This window comes from Papio anubis, chromosome 13 (genome assembly GCF_008728515.1).
Source record: "Papio anubis isolate 15944 chromosome 13, Panubis1.0, whole genome shotgun sequence".
NCBI classification, from domain to species: domain Eukaryota; kingdom Metazoa; phylum Chordata; class Mammalia; order Primates; family Cercopithecidae; genus Papio; species Papio anubis.
In genome coordinates this window covers 65030619-65050238 of record NC_044988.1, presented here as the reverse complement: position 1 = coordinate 65050238, position 19620 = coordinate 65030619, and the positions used below count along the sequence as shown (strand labels likewise).

The 19620-nt window shown below is 48.9% G+C and overlaps 1 protein-coding gene across 2 annotated transcripts in view; it reads left to right on the top strand.

Annotated features, from left to right (window-relative positions):
• PAX5 (paired box 5) overlaps window positions 1–19620 on the top strand; it is a 113465-nt gene that overhangs the window by 27918 nt on the left and 65927 nt on the right. For both annotated transcript variants that reach the window (XM_031654325.1, XM_031654326.1), the window contains exons 4-5: window positions 923–987; window positions 4710–4838. In XM_031654325.1, coding sequence (XP_031510185.1) covers window positions 923–987; window positions 4710–4838 — 194 coding nt within the window. The remainder of the gene's footprint in view (window positions 1–922; window positions 988–4709; window positions 4839–19620) is intronic.

Here is a 19620-nt window from a genome sequence, read left to right as displayed (position 1 = left end):
CTCCCCAGAGCCTAAGGTTCTGCAGAAGAATGTTAGAGCGGTCAGGTGGCCAAGGGAAGGCAGTACTGCTATTATCTCTTTTATGTACAGGGCTTTTCCATAAGATCCTTTTGCTTTTCCAAAAATGATTCGATTACTTAAAATAAGTAGAGTGGTCTGTTCCAACTCCGTCATTGTATCGAGGTCCACAGTGGAATGGACTTGGTCAAGGTCACAGTGGAGTTTCTATTAGAATGTGAGCAAGGTCTCTGAAAAGACAGGCCAGGATATCACTGGCTCCAGCCCTGTGGATCCTTTCCATGAGGTCTGGGGCAAGGTAGGCTTCCTCTTAAGAAAGCCAAATCAGATGTCTCCTGGCAGCACTTTGATCCTCCCTAGTATCAGAACAACACATACATCCCTCCCTTGGCAACTTCCTAGGGGAAGGGGTGTTATCCCTCCTTATGTGTTCTCTAGGGCAGAGAAACCAGCACACGAGCACTGCCAGAGGACAGGGAGGTTACCTAGTTCAGTTCCTTCATTCCACAGATGGGAGGCTGAGGTCTAGGGAAGGGAAGGACTCCCTAAAGTCAATGAGTCTCTTATGGAGCTACAGCTATACTCGAGATAGGGATGCTTACTTGTAATGTTAACACATCGTCCTCTTTCTTCAGAAGGGCACTTGAAGCCCAGAGATGGGGTGCAAATTATACAAAGACACCCAGGAAAACAGAAGCAAAGTTGGGACTAGTCCATAAACCTTCCACCCTCCAGATTCCAAGCCTGGGTTTATAATCTCCCTCTACCTCTGCCCCTCTGCCTCAGCTCGATCCATGGCCCAGTTTGGGTATGAGTTTTCTGGTTGTCTGTGCATAGCTGGTTGAGGTCTCTTCTCCTTCCTGACGGTAAATAGCCTTTTTTTTTTTTTTCCAACTGCCCACAGGATCATCCGGACAAAAGTACAGCAGCCACCCAATCAACCAGTCCCAGCTTCCAGTCACAGCATAGGTAAGAGGAACTTTTAAAAAAAATTTAAAAATCTAATGGGCTCCAAATATTCTAAAGAACTTTTAATCATTCTTATGGACAGATAATTCTGCATAAAACACTTCAGCACACGTACTAATGCGCCTTCTTTGTCATTCTCCAAGGGCTGAACCTGGTAAATGAATTTTATAAATACTGCTAAAAGGTTTTGAATTTTACTGATTATTATGATAAATAGCTTTCACCATGAGACAGAAAATTGAAATCTAAGCCAAAAAAAAAAAAAATCCACTAATGGGGGTCTATAGAATGTCAGATAATTAAAGTAATAAATCAAGAAAGGGATACTTATTCATAACATTTTCTGCATCATTAGTCAGTAAGTAGTTTTGAATGTGTTTTTTTCTTCTATCAACCAGCCCTTCTACAATTCTTTGTGCACTTGCAGTCTTGAGTGAAGATGTGGCAAAAGTTCCCAAACTTACTTTCTCTCTCTCTTGCTTCGATCTCATGAACTCTGTGAACTGTCAAGGGCTGCCAGTGGGGTTTCCGGCGCTCACAGGTGACGTCTGGGAGTGGCCGTGACCCAACAGAGGAGTCATACTTCTTAGTGCTCAAGAGTTCAGAAATGTCCTTTGTCTTCCCTTCAAAGATTGTGAAATGACACGTGTCTATTTAAGGTGTATTATTTCTCCACTTGGGATACAAGATACACCACTGGTTAGCTGGGGGAAAAGTTATTGTACTATATAAGAAAGTGGGCAATGATTCAGCAAGTCTCTGACACTTCTGGTTGCCACAGTCAATCCTGTAGAATCACACCTCAGATTGTATAACATTTTCACACTTTTGTTACTCCTTCTTTAACTGAAAACTTGAACTCACGCGGTGATGGGGAATGGGCAGAGGCCTGGCCTCTGGTTCCAACTCTGTCATTAACTCACCCAGTAAAATGTAAAAGTCCTCTCACCTCCCTGAGCCTCAGTTTCCTCATTTGTTGATGGAGGGGCACTAACCAGGTGCTCGCTGAGGCCTCTGATCCTCCATGGTTGGCTCTTTGGATAAAGGTAAGACAGATTTCCTCCCTGCCATGAAATAATTCCTCATTTAGTAATCCCTTCAGAAAGTGTCTGCTAAGTCCCTGCGGTGCAGACCTTGGCATCAGAGGCCAAGCCTATAAGAAAGGGAAGACACGATCCCCATTCTCAAGGTAAAGGGCGAATATAATGAAGAGAAGTTTGCAACACAGAGATGAAGCTCAAGAAGAAGGGATGGGTGCCATGGGGGCAGAAGGGAAGGAAGCACCAGCTCTGTTGGGCTAGGGTGAAGAGGGTGAAGGAAGGCTTTCTGGGGGAATATTTATGGCTGAGATTTCACTTGTAGCTGACCAACGATTTCAGGTCACATAGCACTGAAAATCAGATAGGTGTAACTGCTAATATTCTTTCATTTGGTTTAGAGGAATAATTCTACTGTAGGTCAGCAGCATGTTTTGTTCTGTTCCAGAAATTTTTAAATTAAACTATATCTCGCATACATATAGCCCCTTAGAGTTCACAAACTTACCGAGAAGTGATGAAATTGAAACTTAGAGAGATGAAATAACTAGCCCTAGGTCATGTTGCCGGTAAGTGGTGGAGCCAGAAGTGGAATCTGGGTCTTTTGAGCCTAGAGCAATCACAAAACACCAAAATGAATGTCATGGGCTCTGCCAGCAACATGATGAGCCTTGGTTATACATGGTGGTTGTTGTTTAAAGTACCATGTGACTTGGGATCTTCTTTCTGCCTCTGTTTTTTACATGTTAATACAGAAAAGGTTGTGGGATTTGCATAAATCTATTTTAAGGAGCTTCTTCTGGTGAAGAAAAAGAGAAGTTAACAATTTCTGCTTCTGTGTCTCTTAAGGAAGATGTAAGATCAAACTGAAATGTAAGAAGAAAGGCATGGCTCCCTCTAGGTTTGTAGGAGCCAGGAGCTGGATCTGCTCCAAAGGGAAGCCATGAAGGGCTTCTCAGGCAGTCACCGCCATTTCTAGTGATTTCCTACTCTTAAGAGTCAAAGGTGGCTCCACCTGCCTCCAGCTGGTTATAGCCCAAGGAAGTGTGTCTGAGATTGGTCTGTAGGTTTTAATGAACCAAGAAAGAATTCCCACAGCCCAGAAATGGCAATTCAGCTGTATAGCTAGAGAGGCCCCTGCTGATGGACTGATCTCTCCCTAGGATTCTGGGGCCAGAAGTTAATGTGAAACTTGCACAAAAGTTGCCCCCTGCCTCCCATCCAATTCTTATTCTTAGGAACTTTGAGACCTAGCCTCAGTCACAGTAAGTCACCAACAACTGCCCCTGTCTCTGGGTAGGGGAAATGTAGACTTTAAGTAAGTAAACCCAAGGCTAAGTTCTGATGTCGCTGTTTATTAGCTAGAGGACTGAATCACTTTCCCTGTGGAGCCTCAGTTTCCTCATTTGATAAATGGGGATAAATAATAGCACTCTGGGCTGTTGCAATCATCAAATGAAAAGTACTGCATTCATGTGAAGTATATTATTGCTCTTCATTATTTATTAGTGAGAATATTGCTCTTCATTATTTATTAGTGAGAAGCAGATTAGTTATAGAGATTAAGGCTTTAGTCTCTGGGTTCAAATCGCCACTCTGTGTCTTTTATTTTTTATTTTTACTTTTGAGACAGGGTCTTGCTCTGCTGCCCTGGCTGGAGTACAGTGGCACAATCATAACTCACTACAACCTCGACTTCCTGGGCTCAAGTGATCCTCCTGCCTCAGCCTCCTGAGTTGCTGGGACTATAGGCTTGTGCCACCACACCTGGCTAATTTTTAAAAAAGTTTTTTGGTGGGTCTTGCTATGTTGGCCAGGCTGGTCTTGAACTCCTGAGCTCAAGTGATCCTCCCACGTCTGCCTTCCAAAGTGCTGGGATTACAGGCGTGAGCCCTGGCACCAGGTACTCTGCCTCTTATTAGCTGTGTGATCCTGGGTGGGCCACTTGTCTTCTCTGAGTTTTACCTTTCCAATAGGACTATCACATTTCCTAGCTTCTATTATTTTTCTCAGAATTAAATGAGATAATGCCTCAATGCCTGGCACAGAGTAAGCTCTCAGAAAATGTTTGTTATCCTTATTGTCATAATTAATATTAAAAATCAAATCCAGGGAAACTGGAAGGAGAAAAGGCAGGGAGAAAACTGTAAAAAGAAGGGGCACTCTGTGGTTTGGAGTTTGTTAGCTGAGTGCGTGAGTTTGCCCTCAGGTAGTTGTGTTTGCACACAAGGTTGGGTGTGCAGGCAGGTGGGGAAATGCCTAATGAGTATTCCAGGTTTTTTGTTTTTGTTTTGTTTTGTTTTGTTTTAGTACTGGCTGTTGGTGGGCCCCGGCTCCCTTCTTTCTCCTCTCCATCCCCTGCTTTCTGCATACATGGAAAGGCTGGAATTTGAGCGAGTGCCCTTCCTGTCCCCGTGTCCCCCTGTTCCTTTCTGCAGGGGTCAGTCCTCCTCAGTGCCCACCCCTCTCCTTCCTCCCCCCAGCGCAGAGAGCTGGAGCACATGGCCCATCCGAGGCCCGCGCTGGTGGCCCTGGTGTGGCCGCCTCCGCAGGGCGAGGGTCCTCAGAGCCTCCTGCCCCTCTGCACTCGCTCCCTCCCAGCCGCCCCCAGTCCCGCGTGCGGTGACAGCCTGCCCGCGGCCCTCAGCCCTCTGCGGCCCTTACAGCTCGTCTTTCTCCGCGCAGTGTCCACGGGCTCCGTGACGCAGGTGTCCTCGGTGAGCACGGATTCCGCCGGCTCTTCGTACTCCATCAGCGGCATCCTGGGCATCACGTCCCCCAGCGCCGACACCAACAAGCGCAAGAGAGACGAAGGTAAGAGAGGCCCGCGCAGCCCCGTCGGGGATGCGCCTCATGGGGTCCGTTTCGGGCGCTCGGTCGCAGGTGGCAGCAGAGGTGCCCGCGAGCACCCCCTTTACCTGCAGAAGAGCGAGTCCCTCTGCCCGCACTCTGTCCTTTTCATGAACACGGGAAAGAGCTGAGCCCTCCGCAAGGGCAGACAGGCAGCAGGGTGACTGTGGCATTCTTGCTGGCCTTCCCGGTGGTCACCCCTTGGACAGAAGCAGCGGGCCTGGCAGAGCCCTTGTGGCCTGAGCTTTGGCCTTTAAGAAGACCCTGTGTGCGTGCAGATATGCCGCCCGAGGGCAGGGTGTGCTGGGCTCCACACCCAAGTCCACTTTGTGGAGAAGCTTTGGACCGGAGAGAGGGGGCTGGGCAAAGCCGTGAGAGGGGCACACGTTGGGTGGGCGGAGAGGTGGGTTCTCTGAAAGGCCCTGCACACGTCTCAGCAGAGAAGGCCTTCAGCCCTGGTGATGGTGTTGCGGGCGGTGCTGAGGAAATTAATAATCATCTCATCCTTGCCCTTGGGTCTGGAAGGAAGGAGTGCGGGGGTGTTGGGAAGGATTACAAAGATGACAATCTTCCCGGTTGGTTTTTCTCAGGCCCTCCACGGGCTGGGCCGTGTGGTGCCTGGGTCCCCAGAGCCAGCCACCTCCGTCCTGGACGCAGGACACCTTAACCGGGGCGCCTTTCAAGCCCTGAATGGGCTGCCAGTACTGGCTGACATTAATGGGTTTGAGAGAAGAAAAGACCCCCTGGGAGTCTGTAAAACCTTAGTCAGGAAAAGGAGAAAAAAAAACAAAAAACCAGGGCTGTGGTCTAGGGCCGGAGAGCAGCGTGACAGAAATCTTGATTCAATTATTCTGTTCCTCGGCACAATTCCCTTTCTCAGCTCCGTGTAAGGGATGTGTGTTCTCGTGAGCACATGCCTAAGTACTTAAGATATGTAACTAGAAAATTGAGTCGGCCCAGCCGTGGATTGGCCTGTGGCCTGCGTGTTGCCAGCAGTGCAGAAGCAGAGCCGGTGGCCTGGGTTTGAAACCGTGGGGGTGTGTGGGGATGATTCACGGCTTTTGGAACCTGCCTGGCCTCTCTCTTCTGCTCCTGCCGCTCCTGAGCAGATGTCAGAAGTCTTTAACTCAGTAGGCTGCGGTGCTGTGTTGCTGCAGGAGGCAGTGGGCCTGCCATCTCTGTTGGTTTATGAGGTTGATGGTGTCATCTTTTCTCCCATTGTCACCTGGACTCACAGCAGATGTGCCTAAGCTGGGGCCTGGATATATTTGTTCACGGTGGAGGGACAGATTGTGTGAGACTTCCCCGGAGGCTGAGGGATCCAGGCGGAGATTTCTGGGGAAAGAAAAAATATAGTTTGATGTTTATCACCAAACAGACAGGTTCTGGCCTGGAGGCATTATTTTACTTTGTTTTCGGAGTGCTATATTGGCTTGCAGTCTGACCAGCAGTCATGGTTTTGCCCCTCAAGCTCCTTTACAAGGTATAGCATCTTCAGAATGTGGGTGGTGTTGGTCTTGACTACTCTGTACTACTCAGATCACTCCCAGAGGACTGCGGCCCATTTGGGGGTATTGACCTTTAAGAGGGACAGTGACAAATGGGATTGTGTCCTGGATGAAGAGGGATCTGATACAGCATCTGGGACACCTTGAGGCTCTAGGGATATTTTGGCACTCTCATATGTGCAACTTGGTTCTTTTTAAACTGAGGTGAAATCACCTCTGCATCGGCCACACACTTTAACTTTAAGGCCATGCAATGAGATCTCATTCCTTCCTCCTTCCATGCCTCCAGATACTTGAAGGCAGCAATCCAGTCTCGCTTATTCTGCTTTTCTTTGTGTCAAGGTGTTCCCAGATGCTGTTCCCAGATGCTGTATCAGATCCCTCTTCATCCAGGATGCAGAGGTGATTTCACCTCAGTTTAAAAAGAACCAAGTTGCACATATGAGAGTGGCCTAGGGCTAAAAGGAGATGCCTCGGGAGGTAATGAGTGCCCTATCTCTGGGGATATGTAAGCAGAGACTAAGTGGCCACTTGTCAGGCTGCCATACAGAGTATCAAGAATCAGATGTGGTATTGGATGATCTTTTTTATTTTTTAATTGAAATTTTTTTCTTAATAAATAGACACGGGGTTTTGCTATGTTGCCCAGGCTGGTCTTGAACTCCTGACCGCAAGTGATCTGCCTGCCTAGGCCTCCCAAAGTGTTGGGATTACAGGCATGAGCCACTGTTCCCAGCCTGGGTGATCTTTGAAATCTTTCCAGTTCTGATATATATGGTTGAGTCCTGATCCTCACGAAGACTTGGGGATAGTCCAGTCGGCGGTGGTCTGTGGTAGAAGGGAGAATGACTTGATGGTCCTGGAAGCTTATAGGAGTGGAAAGAGTGGGGAACAAACCCAAGCAACCAGAGCCTCCCCCTCACTCCTGCCCCACACCACTAAGAGTGTGCATGTTTGATCGCAGGGGTGGGCAGCAATGGCCAGGCTCACAGCAGGGAAGTGTCTGTCGGGATATTGCATAAGTGCCCGCTTCTGATCTTTCCTATCCTTTCTCTCTATCTTTCTGGATCTCTGCAGTGGCTCTAAAGGGAGGTAAAGAGGCAGAGACTGTCACTTCCATTTTACTAGGGGAAGTGATGGAGGCTACACAGCCATACAGCTGATATGGACTGGGGAGTCGGGAGGAGCTGGAGTGCGCCTAAGGCCTCAGTTCCCTAGTATTTTCCAGCTACCTGTTGCCCCTCAGCCTTTTCAGAGATGGCCTTTGGAGGCAGAGCAGCCTGGGGCTGGGCAGAGGTGGGGCCGGTGTGGGGAAGAGTTTCAGTCAGAAGGGCATGAATAGCAGGTTGGATGCGGAGAGAGAAGTGAGACCTGAAGGCCAGAGGTTGGGGGAGAGCAGAGAACGTAAGAAGCAGCCACTGGGGAAACAGGGACATTTCAGGCACACTGGCTGGCTGGCCCACAGAGGCTGCAAACCATGGATTTGTGCGGTACTGGCCTCCAGAGCGGTACCATCAGCAGCCTGAGAGAAGAATCATGGGGTAAGAGAGGCAATGGTGAGCTAAGAGGAAGACAGCTGAGGGTCCTTGCCCATTTTTCAGATGAGGTGACTGAGTCTTTGCAAGGTGGAGTTGCTTACTCTACTGCCTGGTTCACAGTCATCCCCAGCTTAGACTTGAGTTTTGTCCTGAGGACATTTCCTGGGGCCACCTTCCTGCCCAGATCTCAGCAGAGGTGAACGGGTGATAGGATCCAAACACAGAGGGTGAGCTGGTGAGCAAGACTGACAAGCTCAAATTCCTCTGATGAGTAGGGCAGCAGGTGAGGTGACACTGGGGGGAAAGAATAAGGCAGGGAAGGCCAGTTTTGACCAAAAGAATCTGGGGGGCTCCTCATAGGAGGTGGCATTTGAGAGCTGGGTAGAGGGAGGAGAGGGCATTCCAATCAAAAGCAAGAGAGATTGTGCCAAGTCTGGGACTCTGGTGAGCATGTGCAGGGAGAGGACCAGCACAGCAGGATTTGGAAAGGGAGAGAGGTAGAGAGAGGTGGGTGGCTTAAACATGGTCAGAGGCTTCGGAACATTTAGTCTAGAAGCATTTAGGGAGATAGTTTTGAGCTATGCGTCTTAGATACTCAAGAAACATTCACTCTGCTGAGTGTTTCAGATAAAAAGGTAACGTGAAAGTGACTAGCCCCGCACTATCCAACAGAAGGAGAATGCAAGCCACATGTGTAATTTTAAATGATGTAGTAACTACATTAAAAAGAATAAAAAGAAACAAGTGGAATTAATTTTAATAATATATTTTATTTAATCCAGTATACCCCAAATATCATTTCAACATGTCATCAATATAAAAAATTTGATACTATATTTTCTCTTATTTTTGCTGCCAAGTTTTTGAAATCTGGTGTGTATTTTACACATGTAGTACATCTCAATTTGGATGCTAAACGTTTGACAGTTAAAGTTAGATGTAGTCCTACCAAAACAATAAAGCTGTGTTTAGTGGGAAAAATATTTTATACTGCTTCTATTTTAAAATTAAAATTAAAATCAAATCAAATAAAAAATTCAGTTTCTCGATTGTACTGGCCACATTTCAAGTGCGCAGTAGCTACATAGGACTAGTGGCTGCTGTGTTGGACAACACAGCTCTAATACAAGTGCTTGGCACATAGTAGGTGCTCAGTAAGTGCTCCTTGGTAGAGTGGATCAGTCACATTCCTTTAGAGAGTTCACAATTAGTAAAGAGGGTAAGAGGAGGGACCGCTAGTTTCCTCAGTCAAGGATGCTTTTGTTTGGTATTTTGGGCTTCCATAGAAAGCTCTGAGTAGAGCTCTGGAGCAAAGACAAACAAACTAGAATATTGTTAGGCTGGTGGATTGGCAAAGGCCCTTTCAGTATAGAGATTCTAGAGTTCTTCCTAGGATGTCTGCCTCCAAGACCAGACTCGGGGATACGGCCACTATGTCCAAATCTCAGATGAACTGTTCTGCAGCAACAGGTAAGATCTCTGTGGCCTCTGGAGGAAGAGCTGGGGCTGGTTAAAGGAAGCTGCAGGAGGCAGATTATGGCTGAATGCAACATACAGCTTTCAGAAGCAGCCAGGCTGGGCCAAGAATGGAAGCTTTATCTTAGAAAGATAGTGAGCTCTCCACCATCAGAGGTGTGAGCAGGGGCTGGACAAATGAGGAGCAGAAGAGTCAAGGAGGACATTCTGGTTCAGCTTCTGTGACTTTTGAGGCAGGCCTATTCCAACCTGGGTGGCCAGTGCTTCTGTGCCAGTACTGTGTCTACAAGTGCATCTACCCCCTTGTCTTTCCCTTCTGCTGCCTGACCCTGAGGCTGCCACTCATGTGGACTTGACAGGGCAGGGGCCACAAATCATTTCTATTCCCAGCCCAGCCTCTCAGCATAGCCCCGGTTCACAGGGATGCCCAGGAGGCCTGTGGGATGGCTCCGAGGGTCAGGCTGGGGTGCCACTCAGTTATGAGATGTTGCTTTGTCTCTTGGTTGGTCTGAACTGAGAGCTTTCGTGGAGGAAACTGTGACATGGCTCAGGAATCCTGCTGGGTGAGGGGAATGGAGGCTGAGTCGACACCTCCCTCTCCGGAAGGCCCAGAGGAGGTGGTGGCAGGGAGAGACTTGGCAAAGCAGGCCGGGTTGTGAATAGCGGCCATGGGTGAAAGGGCAGCCTCAGACCCTCGGTTCCTTCCTGGGCCTTTGATCTCTGGTGAGACCTCCTTCCGCCGCTCTCCCCGCTTAGGTCCCCTCCCTGTCCCCCTCACAATAACCCACAGGGCCCTGAGTTTGAAAGGCCCTGAACACACTGAGGTCAGCGGAGTGCAAATCCCTTTCACCAGTTCAGAAAGCTGACCCGTCCAGCCAGTGTGGACTGTAGGGGCCAGAGGTTTCTTTTTGGGCAGTAGGTGTACATTGCAAGGGAGTTTCCAGCCTTCTGAGGAGGGCACAAGAAGGACAGCAAGGGTCCAGAGGTGGCCTGTCCTTTCCAGAAGATGCCAAGTCTGATGAGACTCTCATTGGGAAGTTTGTTGGAGGGCATTTAGCCAGGTGCTCCCATTATGACTTCCTTTTTGGGGATGCCTGTTTCCTCTGTTTTTGTGTCTCTCCCCATGTCTTTGGGGGTGCATCTCATTCTGTATTATTTGGCTTTGTTTATTTCCTGTTTATTGAACCTTCCTCTGTGTCTGTTTCTGTCTACTGGTCTAGCTCTCACTAGCTCTCCTTTTCATACATATTCTCTCTCTCACACACACACACTCTCTCCTACTCTCTCTCTCCCTGTCCTCTCTCTCACACTCATTCACTCGTTCAGTTTCCTTTCTGTCTTCTTGTATTCTCTCTTGCTATCTCTCTCCCTAAATCCCCTCTTCCCCTATCTCTTTCAGGCTGAATGCCCCCTCAGCCCTGCCTAGCACACCTCCACGGGAGCTATGGCCAGAGGGAAGGGGTTTCAGAAGCTCACAGACCGTGCTGGACCCCTGGGCCCTCTGACACGGGCAGGCCCTGGTCTTTTCTCTCCTAGGACCCTTTACCTTCCCTGGATGCATAGATGCTGTCTGCCGCTCCCAGGATCAGGACAGAAAATGGAAGCAGGAAGTGAGGAGAGCCCTCTCAGAGCTCCCAGAAGGGATGGGTGTGTGGAAAAGCTCAGGATTCCTGAGTCAGGAGTAATAGGCAGCCCCTGTGGGATTGAGAGTTCACAGATCTCTGATCCCTGGAGAGACCCAAATAAGGTGTTGAGTCAAGGCACAGGCTCATGGGCAGGGATGAAATGGTTTGAGGACTTCTTGTAGCAAGTTACTTAATCTCTCTGCGCCTCCATTTTGTTATCTGGCGAATAGAGTTGATGCAAGCCTTGTGGGTTACTGTGAGAATAAAATGAAGTGAAGTGACAGCTGCCAAGGGCGTGGCCCCAGGGCCTGGCTATAGTCAGTGCTGAGTAGATGACCACTGAGAGGCCTGTGTTTGAGGACGTGAGGCCCGTCATGGCAGAGGACAGCAGGCTTCAGCCACGGTCCTGTTGGCAGCTGGAACTGGCTGGTTCGCCCACCACCACCTTCCTGTTTGGAGCCGTGGAGCCATGGGGCGATTCCATGGTACTGAAGAAGCCGATTGCCTGCAGCCAGGAGCCCGGGGCATCCAGGCTGAACAACAGTGCCCCCAGGTGTCGGCTACAGAACAAAGGGCCACTCACTTTCCTCCTCCTTTGCCTTCAGGACGCTGAGTCTCCCCACCTGCTTCATGACAGAAGAAAAGGGTCAGGCCCCAGTTTTCCCTGAAGAGAGGCACAGGGAGCACAGAGGGGTGGAGGCCCCCAGGGTGGGGGCAGAGGGCAGCACTCTGGGCCTGAGAGGGCTGGGCCTCTGAGGGGTGGTTGGGGCCACCAGCCTGGACCTTGAGACTCCCCCGTGGGAGCTGAAAGGGCCTTGGAGAGCACCTGAGACGCCCCACTCCGTCATTCACATGGGAAAACAGGCTCAGAGAAGAGAGGCGGTCTGCCCAGATCACACAGTAAAACCCAGAAAACCTAGAGGGAGAGGATGGCTCCATGGAAAATCCTTGGCATCCCTTGCCTTTCGATGTGACAAATTCAGTTATCCTCTCCCTCCTTTCCTCCCTTCTCACAGGGCGGACCGCCGTCCCCACTGTTGACAGCCGGCCCCATCAGTCTTCTCTCCCCATGGGGTACTGCCCACATGTCCCCCCGCACAGACCTCAGTTCTTGAGAGAAGCCCTGCCCTTCCCTCGAGGGCCTCCCTTTCCCCCTGCTCATTCCTCCTGTGCCTCCAGTCCCTGTGTGTTGGCTCAGCTTCCTGTCTCCAGGCCATTGCCCACTCAGGGCCTGCTATCTGGAATGCTGTCCTTGAGCCTGGACCTGGCCTGGCTCTCTGGAACCAGCCCGCTCCCCTGTGGGGATTTCCAGTGTTGGGTCATTGGTCCTTCACAGCTGGCTGAGACCCAAGGATTCTTTAGGGTCCAGTGTGGAGTATGGGTGACTAGGCAGGCTCTCCATCTCCTTTTCCCAGAGTGGCTTTGGGGGCAGGAAGGAGGTTACCACCATTTTGTCTTGGACTCTGCAGGGGCTTTCCAAGGACAGGTCCCCTCCCTGGCCTTCTGTGAGCTGTCCCCTGGATGTCCCCTCATGTAGAGGGCTGGGTTGTTTCCTGAGTTCTCTTTTTGTCCAGGCAGGAGTCCGTACCAAGGTTCCGCTGGGGTGTGGTCATGGTGGGGGCATCACATAGAACCCAGGGGGGAAATTGGCAGCCTGGCAGCCATGCTTTCCTTGGCTTGCCCTGTATGGATGATGATTTTGAATTAGTTACCAACATTGCAAAATCAGGAAATTTCATGTATGGAAGGATGCCTGGCTTCTTTTGGGAAGAAAAATCAGATCTGGCAACCCTGGGGCAGCTGGCAGCCTGGCAGCCCACAAGGCAACAGTCATCTGGGGCTGCTGGGCCTGAGTTCTCACGCGCTCCCCACTCAACTTGCTCTCGGCACTTGTGCTCTGTTTTTCTCGGCCCGAAGGTCTTTGAGCTTCTGGAGTCTTAGCATGAACTCTGAAGAAACCAGTTTGGCTCAGTCTGCCTGTGGCAGCTGAAGCTAACAGGAGGCAGGTCCTGGAATTGGCTGGTGGGGCCGAGTGCGCGTGTGTGTATTTGTGTGGTCAGGGAAGTGGGTAGTCAGGCTCACAGGCCAGAGGTGGGTAGGGTAGTGGAGGCAAGAATTTAGGGCGGGGGCCAAGCAGCCACACTCCTTGGTAGGTCATGTACTCTATACCCTGTAGGTAGGGTAGTCCAGGCACAGAAGGCACAGGCTTGGCCCAAGGGTATGCAGGGGGCAGTTAGTGGCAGAGATGGTGAGGACCTGGTTTCCATCTCCCTGCCTGACTCCCTGTGATCTCTGTCCTGATCTTATAGCCATGGGCACCTCAGTTGAGACCCAGATAGACAACTGCTGGAGGCCTTTGTGGTAACACAGGGCATCTGAGGCCAGGTGGCCAATTGGAGGGGGCTCCTGGGGCCTTTCTGTAGTGCCCAGGGCCTGTCCCACGGGTGGGGGCTCAGGTTTCGGTTCCTCCTCACTCCTGGGTCCCCAAGTTTCACTTTGATTCAGTGAGCAAGAGCCCCCGTGAGAGCCAACGCCACTGAACCCCCACCCTCTCTGTTTGCACACCTGGTTTGCCCCAGCCCCTCCCCCTCCTCTCACCCCCAGTTCCTTTTCCCAGGGGGCGGTGTACGGGTGTTCAGGAGAGTCCTGGGGGTATGGGAGAGGGTAGGGTGCTGCCATGTTGGGATCTCAGTTCAGGGAGTCAGTTTGAGGCCAACCAGTACAAGAGTGGTGGGGCCGATAGAGGAGGAGGATACAGTCTCATCTGCTGTGGGCAGTCCCCTGCCAAGACGGTCTGAAACTTGAGGTGAAATGGTCTTGGCTTTCTCCGCCCTGCATGCCCTGCTGCCCCATGGGGAAGAGAATCCCACAGTCCTTTCTCTCTGGCTTGGGAATACGGTTTAATCCCTGGCCGCACAGTCTGTGGCTCAGAGACTTTACAAGGCTTGAAACCCCTTACCCTGCTGTGTCCGTTCTTCCTGTCCCTGTCTCTGTCTCGGCATCAGTTTTTCCATCTAAAATGGAGATCAAGGAATTGCTGAGGTTTTTTCTGGCACCAAAATTCTGAGTTCCTCCTGGTTCCATCTCAAGTCCTCTTGGCATTATTTTAGAGCAGCAGTTCTCAAATGTTTGGTCCTGGGTCCCTTTAAACTCTTAAAAATTATCGAGGATTTCAAGGAGCTTTAGTTTGAGGGTTAATTAAAATGGATGAAAGTTAAGAATATTTATTCATTAAAAATAACAGTAACAAACAGGTAACATAAAAGATATTTTTGAAATAAGAAAGAACCAAATCTTCCAAACCCCCCAAATTTAGTATGAATGGCATTGGCTTATAGTTCTGCAGGTCTCTTCAGTGTCTGACTTAATAGAAAACAGCTGGACTCTCATATCTGCTTCTGTATTTGCTCTGTTGTGATGGAACACATCTTACAGCTTCTGAAAACCTCCACTGTAGACTCGTGAGAGAATGAGAGTGAAGAAGGCAAATCACACCTTGGCATTACTATGAAAATAACAGGTGCAGCAAACCACTATGGCACATGTATACCTATGTAACAAACCTGCACGTTCTGCACATGTGTCCCAGAATTTAAAATAAAATTTAAAAACACACAATAATTTTGCCCTCACAGATCACCTGAAAGCATCTTGGAGACCTCTTCTTCCAACCCTGGCAGGGCTCCCTGGACTACACTTTGAAAATTTCTGCTTCAGGCTGCTGCAAAGTCTGAACTTGCCTACTTATCACTCATATAGATAAGGAGAACAGTTAAGAGGTTTCAGTTAAAAGAAAGGTGTCATCAGTCGTTTCTCCCATTCTTAGCTCCTGAAGACAGTGGGAGCCATGGCAGGTCTTTGAGCTGAGGAGGGAGTGACAAGACACACTGGGCTTTGGAAATCCTCCACTAGCCAATTGGGATATGTAGTGCTTCTTGCTTCTATCCCAGGTTGAGCTCCCACAGAAAGACGTAGCTACCGAGCCTTCTCCCCTTCCCAGCAGACTGTCGGTAGGGCTTGAGGTCTAATTTCCCTCCAGAAGGCTTCCTTCTGTGCCAGCAGCAGCCAGCTTGTGCCACCCAAGAGCCTGGTGAGTGGATGTTTCAGAACGCTGCCTCGTCTCCCCATCCAGCTTAGCTCTGTACTGGCCTGCAGCCTCCTGGAGACCCCATCTGGGGCATATTTTTGATGGGAAAAAAAACCTAGCAATGCTATTGATTGGGAATGAAACAAAACAAAATAAGGAAGTGAGTTTGGTATTTATCTTGACTCCTGGCATTTGAGGAAGAGCAGGTGTAAAAGGTGGTCGAGCAAGGGGAGATTTTTGTTCTGATTCCACAGGGGTTTCTGGGTGTTTCTCGAATGTTTCTGGGTGACTCGTGTGTGTGTGTGTGTGTGTGTGTGTGTGTGTGTGTGTGTGTGAGGGGAGGGTTGGGGGGTGGGGGCGAGGTGTGTGTGTGCCTGCATGTGTTTAAATTTCACTTCGAAATTTCCAGTTTTCATTTTTATTAGTACAAATTAACATTTGTATTAGTCCTTCCTTGGGGCATTTTATCCCAGTGATAGAGTAAAATGGGTGAGAGGGAGAACAAGAGAATGTCTTAAGGTAATTTGAGAAAAATTGAGAGAGGAAGAAGGATAAAAGGTGTGAGAGAAGGTATGTGTGAGAAACAAATTGCTTGTAGCAACATTAACTGATCTATGAGAGGAAATAGGCAGAGAGAAAGGCATAGCCTCTTGAGGGACTGAACAGTGGAGGATGAAAGTGAGGAGGGGGTCAGACACTTCCCAGCACCAGCCACCAGGTGGCAACATCGACCCAGGACAGCTTAGTTGCTGTCCAGGATTAGGGACAAGAGGGGTAGAGTAGCAGGGCAGTGTGTGCCGGCCATTCATGAGCTTAGTATGCTTGTAACTGGGTTGGAGGTGGGCTGATCATTTGCTGAAGTGTCACTTCTTTGTCAGCATTCAGTCAGGGAGGGGGAGGCTGGACCATTGCTACTGGAGATTAATCTGGTCCTTTCTCACCTCCATGGTCCAAATGTCTTGATGTAAACCTTTCTGGGAGTGAAGTCCTTGGTTCTACTCTAAGCCTTTACTTGCTGTGTGACCTTGGCCAAGTCACTTCTCTCTGAGCCTTGTTTTCCTCATATTAAAATGTGGAAATTGGAACAGATGATTTTTGAGGGTCTTTTGGGTTCTGACACTCTGTGGTGTACCAGAGAGCACTAGAGCTAGAGTTAGATTCTAGATCTTTCTCTGTCAGCCATGTGACCTTTGGCAGGTCACTTCTCACATCTGTGGAGATTATAGTCACATATCCCTCATAGATTTATATAAAATAAAAGATGGAAAAATGCTTTTGAAATCTTTTTGGTGCTTTAGGAAAAGGAGAGTGTTGTGATTTTATAATTTTTGCCGGATTTTTTTTTTTTTTTTTGAGACAAGGTCTGGCTCTGCTGCCCATGCAACCTCTGCCTCCGGGCTCAAGCCATCCTCCTAGCTCAGCTTCAGAGTAGCTGGGACTACAGGCACGAACCACCATGCCTGGTTAATTTTGTAGAGATGATGTTTCACCATGTTGTCCAGGCTGGTCTCAAACCCATGAGCTCAAGCAATCCACCTGTCTTAGCTTCCCAAAGTGCTGGGATTACAGGCGTGAGCCACTGCACCCAGCCTTCTCTGGAATTTAAATTAGCCAGAAGCAGGGGCTCCACCACTTTCACTGCTTAGAAAGTTTGTGCCTCTACATGTGACCACAGAAAAAGGCCTGCCTTATGGTAAGTGTTTGCTCAAGGTCACTGCATCTCTGTGCTAAATATCCATTGAATCTGCTCATTTCTCTCCATCCCCATTGCTACTGCCTTGGTCCAAGCACTCTCTCTCTTCTCTCATTTGGACTATTGCTGTAGCCTGCTGGCTGGTCCCCATCTCCAATGTCATTGACTTGTCCAAATAATAGTCTGCCCTCCACATAGCAGCTGAAATAAAGTTCTGATCAATGACTTGCCTGAAGGGTTTTAACCTTCAAATCTGCCCATTGTTCTCAAAAGCCATGCAAACTTCTTAACAAGGCTGCCAGGCCCTCTCCACTCTCCTCTTTTCACAACTGCTCTAGTCATACCAAACCTCTTTCCATTCCTTAAACACCAATGCTCTGTCCTGTTTGCAACCTAGGAGTCAGACAACCAGGGTTCTAGTGCTGACTCAATAATGACTACTCCTGGGACCTTGGACTAATCTCTGAGCCTCAGTTTCCCAATTGTGCTTGTGATTGGACTGTTATATGAATTGAATGAGATGATGCATGTGAAGTGCTCAGGATGACCCCACATATAATAAGTGCTCAATAAAGAGTACCTTTTATTATGCTCTTCCCACTGCTTGAAAAACTGTCTTCCTCTCTCACCCTGCCATTTACCTGGCTGACATCCCAAACTTCAGGATCTAGCTTGTGTCACTTCCTAAGTGAGGACTTCTTAGATGCTCCCCTCCAACCTAACTCCCCACCAGCACACAGAACCTGCCTGTTCATCAAAATATCACATTTGTCACTTGCCTGTTTTCTCAGCAAGACTGTGAGCTCCATGAAGGCAGGAACTGTGTCTGGAGCAGTCACCAATGTCACCTTAGTGTCCAGCACAGGGCCTGGTTCACAACAGCAAATATGTACTGAATGGGGGCCATGGATGTCACAGAAGCCATGGGCTCATCTGGGGAATGAGTGGAGGCTGCTGAGCAGAACACAGAGCCTTGCACATCAAACATCCCCCAAGTCCTGCCTGACTCCAGAGTCTCCTCCAGGATCTTGTGACAGCCATTCTAGATGGGGAGGGAGCTGTCTCATGATCTAAACACACACATGCACACATACGGATGCTGGTGCCTATGGTCCTCTTTCTGCCTGCCGTACCTAAGCATGTGCTCCAGATGTGTATAGATCACAGCCCCAAAGAGGAACTGCAATATGGGATAATTATATTGGCTAATATTTACTGAGTGCTGACTATGTAGATTTTAAATTATTAACTCACGTAATACTCACAACCACTGTACCAGGTGGATACTCTTATTATCCCCATTTTATAGAGACATAGAGAGAGTGAGACAATTTCCCAGGGTCACAAAGCTCAACAGCGGCAGTGTTGGGACTAGCACCTGGGTACTTACTGGCCATCCCAGTCTGCCTCTCACAGAGGGTGTCACAACAGGATGACATCCGTACGAGGCTGTGTTCTCCAGGGGAATGTCCTCAGCTCTCTCCAACATGGGGCTCTGATTCTACTTTTTCGCAATTCTGCCTATCCCCCCATCAACCTGTCTGGCTGAGCTCAGGGGGACCTTGGCTCAGAGTCTGTTGCATCACTCAGGGGTACGCCATTTCCAAAGCTTTCCTAACACTGTTGTGCACACTTCCCTGTCACACCTGCAAGTTGGTCACCTTCAAGTGCAGTTGGCTGGTCACATGTGGGTTTTAAGCCACAGCAGGTGGCACAGTGGGTAGACTGGGGTTTAAGCTCCGCCTTTCCTTTTACTAGCAGTGTGAGCTTTGACAGCAAAGGGCTTTAGCTTCTTTGGACTTTGATTTCCTCACCTGTCGAAGGGGGATAATAATTCCTGCCTTTTCTGGTAATTAGAAAATGTTGCCTATAATATTTTGATTAGCACTGACACATGACAAGTTTCAAAAATATTATCTATTATTTTATTTTTTCTATTATCAGAGCAAAGTGTTTTTACTCTGAATCTAGATTCCTCAAAAATATCTTGTTGAGAATGTTCTAAATTCCCAGATCTTTTGTTTTCTCTCTCTCTCTTTTTTTTTTTTTTTTGAGACAGGTTCTCACTCTGTTGCCCAGGCTGGAGTGCGGTGGTGCGAACACAGCTTACTGCAGCCTTGGCCTCGTGGGCTCAAGCGATCCTTGCACTTCAGCCTCCTGTGTAGCTGGGACTGCAGGCATGCACCACCACACCCGGCTATGTTTTAAAAATTTTTTTGTCAAGACAAGATCTAGCTGTGTTGCCTAGGCTGATCTTGAACTCTTGGGCTCAAGTGATCCTCCTGCCTCAGCCTCTCAAAATGCTGGGATTACAGGCTTTCTCTCTTTTTTAACGGTCATTTTATTTACATTGCTAAGTTTCATGATAGGATTGTTCAGCTTAGGGTCAGAAGAAAAGGAAAGAAATACCAACTGGAATTCATGCTGGCAGAATTTCAGCTCCATGTTTCAGAAACACACATAATTCAAGTTGTAGCTGAGGGCAGCTGTCAGAAGTAAGGTGAGCCTGACACAATACTGGAGAAGCCGGGGTTTCTCATCCTGACTCAGCTGTGGCCTTGTGGTGTGGTCTGAGTCAGGTCCTGCCCTTCCGGAGCCTAGGATAGGATGCACTGAGCCTGGACAACCCTTCCAGCTCCTGATCCTTTCTCCTCCCCCGCTCCCTGCCGCTCCCCCCCTCCTTCTTCATCTTCTCGCTGTTCATTTCCTTTCTGTCTCAGACACAAACGCCATCCAGCACTTCTGAATAGTACTTTTGTTCCGTGAACATCTCTTTTCTGAAAAGGACGATTGGTCAGGTTTGTATCTTTTAACTGCTG